Source organism: Nyctibius grandis, chromosome 7, assembly GCF_013368605.1.
Source record: "Nyctibius grandis isolate bNycGra1 chromosome 7, bNycGra1.pri, whole genome shotgun sequence".
Lineage (NCBI taxonomy): Eukaryota > Metazoa > Chordata > Aves > Nyctibiiformes > Nyctibiidae > Nyctibius > Nyctibius grandis.
This window is the reverse complement of record NC_090664.1, coordinates 21,641,242-21,649,039: the sequence shown is the minus strand read 5'-3', so window position 1 is coordinate 21,649,039 and position 7,798 is coordinate 21,641,242. Positions and strand designations below refer to the sequence as shown.

Here is a 7,798-nt window from a genome sequence, read left to right as displayed (position 1 = left end):
ATGCTTCTTTTAATTTTACTTAAAATACTTCCAATTATACAGCCATTGTTCTGAAATTAGGTTTTACAACCAACAGGACATAAGTCACATAGAAGTAAATAGAATTTATACTACACAGCCACTGAAGTAAACTACTGCAACAGTCACTACAATTATCGTTGCCTTATACATCAAGGGTTTGTACAGAATAAATACATTATTCATAACATGAAGACAGGTTTGCATTTCAGTTCTCATATGTTTCCTTTTCATGACCTTTAGTTTTGAAAACACATTGCAGCTTTTCCAAGTCTTTCAGATTCTGTCTTAATGATTTCATTCCAGTATTAATGTAACTGTTAGAATTCATATCCCTAAAAATATCAGACAAATAAAACAAAATCTGTTAAAATCAAGTGAGACAATGAGAAAGGAATGAAAGAAATTGAATTAAATAAGAAAGAATCTTGGCTTCTGATATATCAGTTGTCTTTCCTGGCCTGAGCTTCTACTTTATGCATGTGTCGGATGCGAGTCAGGGGTAGCCAACTGAAACTTGGTTCCAAGACAAATGGACAGTTCAGATAAAGCAGCAGATATGATAAGAAGGACTGTTACTGAAGAGCTGGTTTAAATTATTCTTAGTAATGGGCAGGAAATATTTTTCCTATCCTGAAAAAATTTCTGAGATGTCAAAATTTTTCATCTTAACTTGGTATGAAAAATCAAAATCTCAAACATTGTCTCAGTAAGACAATCTGGGGGGAAAAAAAAGTTTGAATGAGAAAAAAACCAGCACTTTCCAAATGTTGCAATTCAGCTTGGAATTTTCTCTTTTTTTTTTTAACTCTAATTTGCATAAATTTAGAAAATGGAAGAGTAATTCTTAGGTAATTTTGTTTGGACATTTTATAGTGCTGAAATGGGATATTTTAATGATTCTGAACCTTTTTCACCAAAGCTTTAAACTTTTCAAAATGAAACCTGATCTAAAAAAGTGTTGTCAAACCTAATCTTGTCATATGAACATTTTTGGCTTTGGCTATTTGGCATCTTCTCATTAGAAAATATTTCATAAAGAGATTCTCTAGTAGTTCTTGTGATGAGACTTTTTGATCTGATGAACTGCAAATCTTTCTTTTGGCAAATTGGACTCATACTGAAATCCTTAGGGAATATCCCTTGAGGAAGTCTGGTTGTATTTGATCATCACTAACCTATGATTTAATATGCATTTTAATATATGGCTTGAACCCTTGAGTAGTATTACCTGGCTCAGATTCCTGAATGTCTTCAGACAGATTGACAGACAGTGACTTCCCAAATCTCTGTGGCAAATTTAGAATTGATTGACTGGAACTTTTAACAAGTGGAGATCTCCCAAGCCTGTGTGATACCTTTGGAGCACGCCTAGGTATGTTCCCTTCAAAAGCTCTTCCAAATCTCAGAGGCAAATTAGCAATTGGTTTAATGCTTCTTTCTTCTGGATAATTTCTTCCAAACCTAAGAGGTAAATTAGCAACTGAATTTGGCATCTTGTTTACTGTAGCAGGGTTCATTTTAATGATATTTTTTGACCCCCAGTCTTTCATTTCTTCAAAATTGAGACTTCTCTGCTTTTCTTCCAAGATATTATCTTTAATCTAAAGAAAAATAATTAAAAAAGGATACTATCATTTTATAGGCCATTACTCCAGCTACCGATCACACAAAGTATTCATTTTCGGATCTCCTTAGAAAGCTGCTGAGTAACACTTTTTTGGATATCTAATGCTTTTTAGCTGTATTTGCTAAACTCTGTTGTAATGTGAGCTACTTCACATGGATTACTTCATATGCAGACATTGTCCTGCTTACCTTTTCAGTACACTGACCATAAGACCACATCTCCATATCAGTATCCACAACTGTTCAAATGGTGTCAGTTGGAAATATTTCTGGGCGTAGGTGTCGGTACCTGTGCCATCAGTTAAGTGTGGACAGAAGTCATTGTCGGGTCCACATTTGCTAATATCACCAACTGAAGTTGTCTGGAGGGGAAGATGCTGACTATATTTAGTGTCTTGACACAGACCTAGCCTCTTATTTGTCTGGTCTGGATGAACAGAAGTATGGGCCAAGCTACCTGAAGGTGTAGCTCATTTCTCCCTAAGCACTGGGTGGATGCTTTTGACCTGATATTCTGCCAGGCTAACAGCCAGGGAAATGAATGGAAAGTGTTTGGGTCAAGTCCACATCATGCGTGTTCTGGCCTTGCAGCATAGAGATGGCCTTGAGCTTTGAGTTGCTTTAGTCCTCCACTAGTACATAAGATGCTCCCGGGCTCCTAATTCTTGTGCAACCAGCACAAAATCTACTTTCTGTGTCTATGCTGGCATACAGTGAAGAACTGAGCCGAGTATATTACCTGTCTCATGATGTAAATGGCAGCTGTTGCCTGAAAAAAAGCTGTATCAACATGATTCTTTCTTATATAGGAGTGTTCCTTCCCTGGGCATATTGAAAATCACTTATTTTTGTGACAAAAATAAGTTTCCAAGCCTTAACAGCAAAGATGTACAAATATGATTTTAATTTCAGTTGAAGACACAAATGCTACTAATCCTAATTTCAGTTCCTTGTCCCTATTTGGTGACTTCCCCGGGAGCTTCTCCAGCTACTGGGAGAGAAGGGGAATGAACCATTCTAGTTTGTACTCCATGATTAAAACATTAAATAAACTATCCCTCTAACTGCACCTGCACACCCCTTCTGAAGTAAATAAAAGACAGTGAGCTGAAGACCAGAGGATTTCACTAGCATAATTGAAGTTGTATTTTGGTTTGAAAGATCTTTATTACACAAATGATAATGAGTCAAAAAGAGAGGCTGGCTCTCATTTCCCAGGGAGTATTTGCAGGGCAGACAAGAAAAATAATACAGATGAGCTGTGCAAATTTAATTTGGCATCTATTGAGACATAATAAATGTTCAGCCCTGCAAAGATACTTTTATAGTCAATTTCCAGAGTAGAATTTTAAGACCATTAACTATATCAGATTTAAAATGTTCTATGTTTATCATTATTCTTTGACTATTACAAGCATGCCTTCATTAATTTTGGATTAATAATGTATCTGTATATTATGTGCATAAAATGCCTGACAGGAATGTTAATTGAGGCTCCAATGTGTAACTAAGAAACATTTCAGAAGAAGTCTCAACATACTCGCAAGGCTGTATTGCCAGAATATTGAAAAATGAATTGATTTACACAGTATGTGTGTCTGAGCAAATGAATTTCCTGAAAATTCTTTCAACAAGCTTTTTTCATGCTGCTAGTGCTGTAATGCTGAATACTGTGCAGTGATGTTAGGAGAGCCTTTGCCAAAAAATTCGAAGTGGTCGGGATCTGACCCACAGTTCCCCCAAATAATGTCATAGTAATACAGATCTTACCTCATAATATTTATCATCATCGTCTTCTCTGCTCTGCAGACTGGACTTCATCGGTTCATTTAGACACGTACTATTCGATGTTAGAAAGACCACTGTAGCTAAAGCAAATAGAATAACCTTCTTCGTTGAAATGACTTTCATTTTTCTCAAATTAAGCTTTCTTAGAGATCTCAGAATCTGTACGGAAAAGAAAACTGCCATCATTTTATATGGTCAGAAAAACAAAAAGATTTTGTTCCCTATGACATCAGTCTCAAAAGCTTCAATTCTTAATATTAATTACGGAAGTAATTTGAATATATTTGAAGAATGTTGGGAATTTCTTTTATGAACCTTTTTAACCAACATAGCTTCTTGTTAGGGACACGCTGACTTTACAAATATTTTCTTCTGGTGAAATATGTCTTAATTAGCTACATTTGAGAGCCATAACAGCAGGGACTTAAAACAGCCACAATGTTCCATCACCAGTAGACAAAACCACCTTGTTTCTTTCTTTTGTATCAGTGTCCTCAGAAGGATTATGAAAGGAAACTTTCTCCATGTATGTATTCTTCTGCTTAAGTGATCCTTTTGGACTGTATAATGCTTGTTTATAGTTATGTGCAAGTAGGGACATTTGGCTCATTGAAATCACGTACTGTCTATTGAAGTTGTTGATCAGGTCATAAGAGATGTTATGCATCAACCAGATCTACTGACGTACATAGTGTCTATGCTCTAAATTGAACAAGTTCATTTGCATTCAGACTTAATTAGGAACATACTTTTAAAACCCTGCCCATCAGTTAAATTTTTAGAAATTTCAAAGGTTATGTTACATCTATATTCTGAAGGCCAAATTTCCAACAGCAGTTTTTAAAAAGGCATCTGCTACATGTGGTGAAAGCACTGGACTGCCCGTGTGTGTTTTGTTCCAGAAGGAGATTCAGGCTGCACACTGAATATGCCCTTAAAGTGCACATTGAATTGGTTGCTAGATAGGCTGGTGAGCCAGGCTGCCATAAAAAAAAGCATATTGGGATGTTCTTCCATTTGTTATTCTCAAATTCTTGAAATGATTGCCTAAATCTCATACATTAATACTTAAAATCAGCTGCATAAGGAGAAAATCTGATTGCTCATGGTAAATACACTGGAAAACTGGATTCTAGACAAGTTATTTTGCAATTCAGCACTGGGGTTGTAAAATATCTGTTCCATCACAGCACTGGCAAAGCTGTCCCAAGATGTACCTGCATCAGGGAGCTGCTTTTCCTTGAGCTCCTGAACCGTGGGGAATGAGTTCAGGGATCAGGAGTAATCCCATCCCCGAGATAAGGGCTGCTACACTTTTGGACACCAAAGGATTGGTTTGCCATGCTAGCCTATTGTCTGGTAGGGCTCAGACTAAGGGGTCAGCCAAATGAGAGTGCTGACCTGGGAGCCAGATGTAGAGGTAACATCTGGAAGCACAGCTATGTGGTCAAAGCTGGGTGGGGTGAGGTGGTGGTGTCTACCCAGATGGCTTGCTACTGGTACTTGAGGTGAACCTGCCTGGCACAGCATGTGTGGGGAAGCGCTTCCCTTTCCAGGGGAGAGGGAAATCCCATTGACAGAGCTGGAAGAGAAAAGGGAATGGTTTCTGTCAGGTGAACTTCCCCAGGTAGAGAGGATGTGAAAGATTCTGCTCATTTTTTGTGTAACAGGAGACCATTAAATTGTTAAGATAGATGCAAATAGTATTAGTAAGCTAATTAGGAGCCCCTGTGAGAAAAGAATGCATTTTAATCAGTCACTGGCTTTTGTGTGCCTGTTTCCCTTGTTTTTGTCCACACTATTTACATTCATTTCCTCTTTGTTTCATTGCTGTATGTAATCTTTCTGGCCCTGGCTGACAGCAGAAAAGGTTGAGTTCAAAGATCTGGTGCTTCCTTCAGAAAACTGCTGGAAAAAGTGACATATGATGGGAATAAGCACAGTTCTGCATAGTCTCAAGGGGCAATGCTTCCCCTTTGCATTCTCTGAGACTGTTCTACAAGATGTTGTTTTAGAATAGGATGTGGAAGATGGGGAGGGAAAAGATACTGGGCCAGTGATAATTCATGAAGAGTGGTTGTATGTGCATACATAAACAAATGTATGTAGGAAGTAAGAAAGCATCATCTCTCCTCAGAGTGCCTTGGTGTTAGCCCTCCTCTCAGAGTAGGTGACTTGTCTTTTTTTTTTTTTGAAAATAATAAATATTCTTGGCAGGGAAATAGAGTTTTGGGGATACCAAAATTTTGGTATTTGCAAATCTGGACCAAATTCTTTGAAAACCAGGGGAATAAAAGAGAATGTCAATTGAGAAGACCTCTAAAAGGAGCCCATGTCCTCTTAGTGCTCTGGCAGGTTGGGGGCAGCAATTGTCTCTTTCCACCAAGGGCTGAGTGCAGGTTCCTGACTGTCTGGAGCCTCATGTCAGGGGGCTTCCATCTGTGGGAACAGGTGGATTTTCCAAGTTCCTTTTCTTTATTGTAACAATAAAGACAATAATGAATGCAATTCATGCACTAATATCTATCTAACGTGGTCATTTACCATTGGGCTTTCCTTTTATCTACCTGCTGGTTTATGAACCTCTCTTGATCAATGGTCTTTCAACTAACTATGTGAAGATGTTTGCTTTCTAAATTAAATGGAATTGTCAAGATCCAAAAACTCTCTTGCATTGTTTGGCACAAATACAAATTCTGTTTTCCCTAGACAGAATAGGAAAATGTATTGCTGTTGACTAAGCAACATCAGGCTTTCTTGACATTCAGTTTGTCTCCTATGTATGTTGATTTTCTAATAAACATAAAGTGAAGTTTTCAGGTGTTTTGCATGCCAGGCAGTCAGAGTTGTACGTCCACTTTCTTATGGATTAATTTGCCTTTGATGGCTCTACAGCAGGAACTCTGGAAATTTCAAGTCAAGCAGTTACGATGATTGTTCATTATCTTTCCTGAGGAAGGACTTGTCAGACCGTAGTGCTAAAGTACAAGAATGGGTAATGTATGCACTTTTCATCAATGTGACTGCAAATTCTGCTGTGTTTAGACCACCTTCAGTAGCAGCATAGGCTGGCTCAGCTGACTTCAAACTCAGGCAGCTGAGGCATCCTGGCATGATCTATTAAAATTATTTATTTGCAGAGGGAAGACACATTTGTTGGTGACAACAAAAAGTGTTGGGGAAGAGGGCTATCTATTCTTGAATTTCTCCATCTTGATCCACAAAAGGTCTGATTAAGGCATATGGAGGGGAGCAGGCTCTGAGTGTTGTTGAAAACAACTTTTGAGTTCCTAGCGTCTAGTCCCACACTTGTTTTGTCTTGCTATGTTACATCACTCGTCAGCCAAGCTATTCAGAGGACTTGACCGTAACTGAACTTCTGTTTGGAAAATTCCCTTCTTAAAGAGGAGCAAGCCCTCCCATCGACATGTGAAACAAGCCTCACAGGCAGGGCCAATTTTAAGAGTTTTCCTACAGGTGCATGCTACGAACTACGACAAGGTAGTGCTTGCTTCTTTTTTTCTCTTCATTTAGTGCAGGTAGGCACAGGAAAGAACACTTATTTTGGCTTAGTGGTACAACAATAAGGTAGTTCTGATCTGTGATGAGTTGCTGCAGTGACTTGATGTATATCTACTTAAAAAATTTGACATAGAAATGTAACGAGTAGTAACGGCAAGAGTAGCTCAATTTCATAAGCAACTCAATGCACAGTAAGTTATTTGATTTCAGTGAAAGAACAAGTTTTAATGTTTCTCTTTCTTTATATAAGAATATACTGCTAAATCCTTATCCATTATTAACAACATATTGTGTGAAAATCGCGTGTTATATGACTCATGGCACCAATAAGCATCTGTGCATTTCCATAATGATAAATCATTCATAATAAATTCATTTTGCCATTATGTGTTATATGACCTATTCTGTGGCTCATTTTGAAGTAAGAAGATTTAAAAATGTATAATTTTTTTCATTGGCAAGCAATTCTGTTAATTTTTCACCCATTCCTATGGCATGCAGTGAGTTGTGCTCACTTTGCTGTGCTGTGCTTCAGTTCTGGTGCACAATCCAAGGTGTATTTTCCCGCAATATATATGGATCTAAGCAGGTAGTCCTACCTCCACTGCACTCAGTATCCTGACATTGTATATGGATGTAGGCCTGGTGTCACTCTGGTACTGACAATAAATATTTCAGTGATCGGGGGAACCAGCGAAGCTTGGTTTCCCATGACTTTATGATTGAAGAGTAAATGACAGTGTGTATTCTCTGAGGTCCAGTAAGGATTAACCTTACTGTAAGATCCCTGCATGAGCAGCATGTCTATCCTCTCTTGCCATGCCTGTTACCATGAAGTGGA

At 38.0% G+C, this 7,798-nt stretch overlaps 1 protein-coding gene across 1 annotated transcript; it reads right to left on the bottom strand.

The window, feature by feature from the left end:
- Positions 1–1,196: 1,196 nt before the first annotated feature.
- NPVF (neuropeptide VF precursor) lies at positions 1,197–3,558 on the bottom strand. Its single transcript, XM_068405187.1, has 2 exons — positions 3,418–3,558; positions 1,197–1,622 (listed from the first exon to the last, which is right to left on the bottom strand). The coding sequence occupies exons 1-2, from the start codon at positions 3,556–3,558 to the stop codon at positions 1,197–1,199; spliced, it is 567 nt and encodes a 188-aa protein (XP_068261288.1).
- Between the last annotated feature and the right edge of the window lie 4,240 nt (positions 3,559–7,798).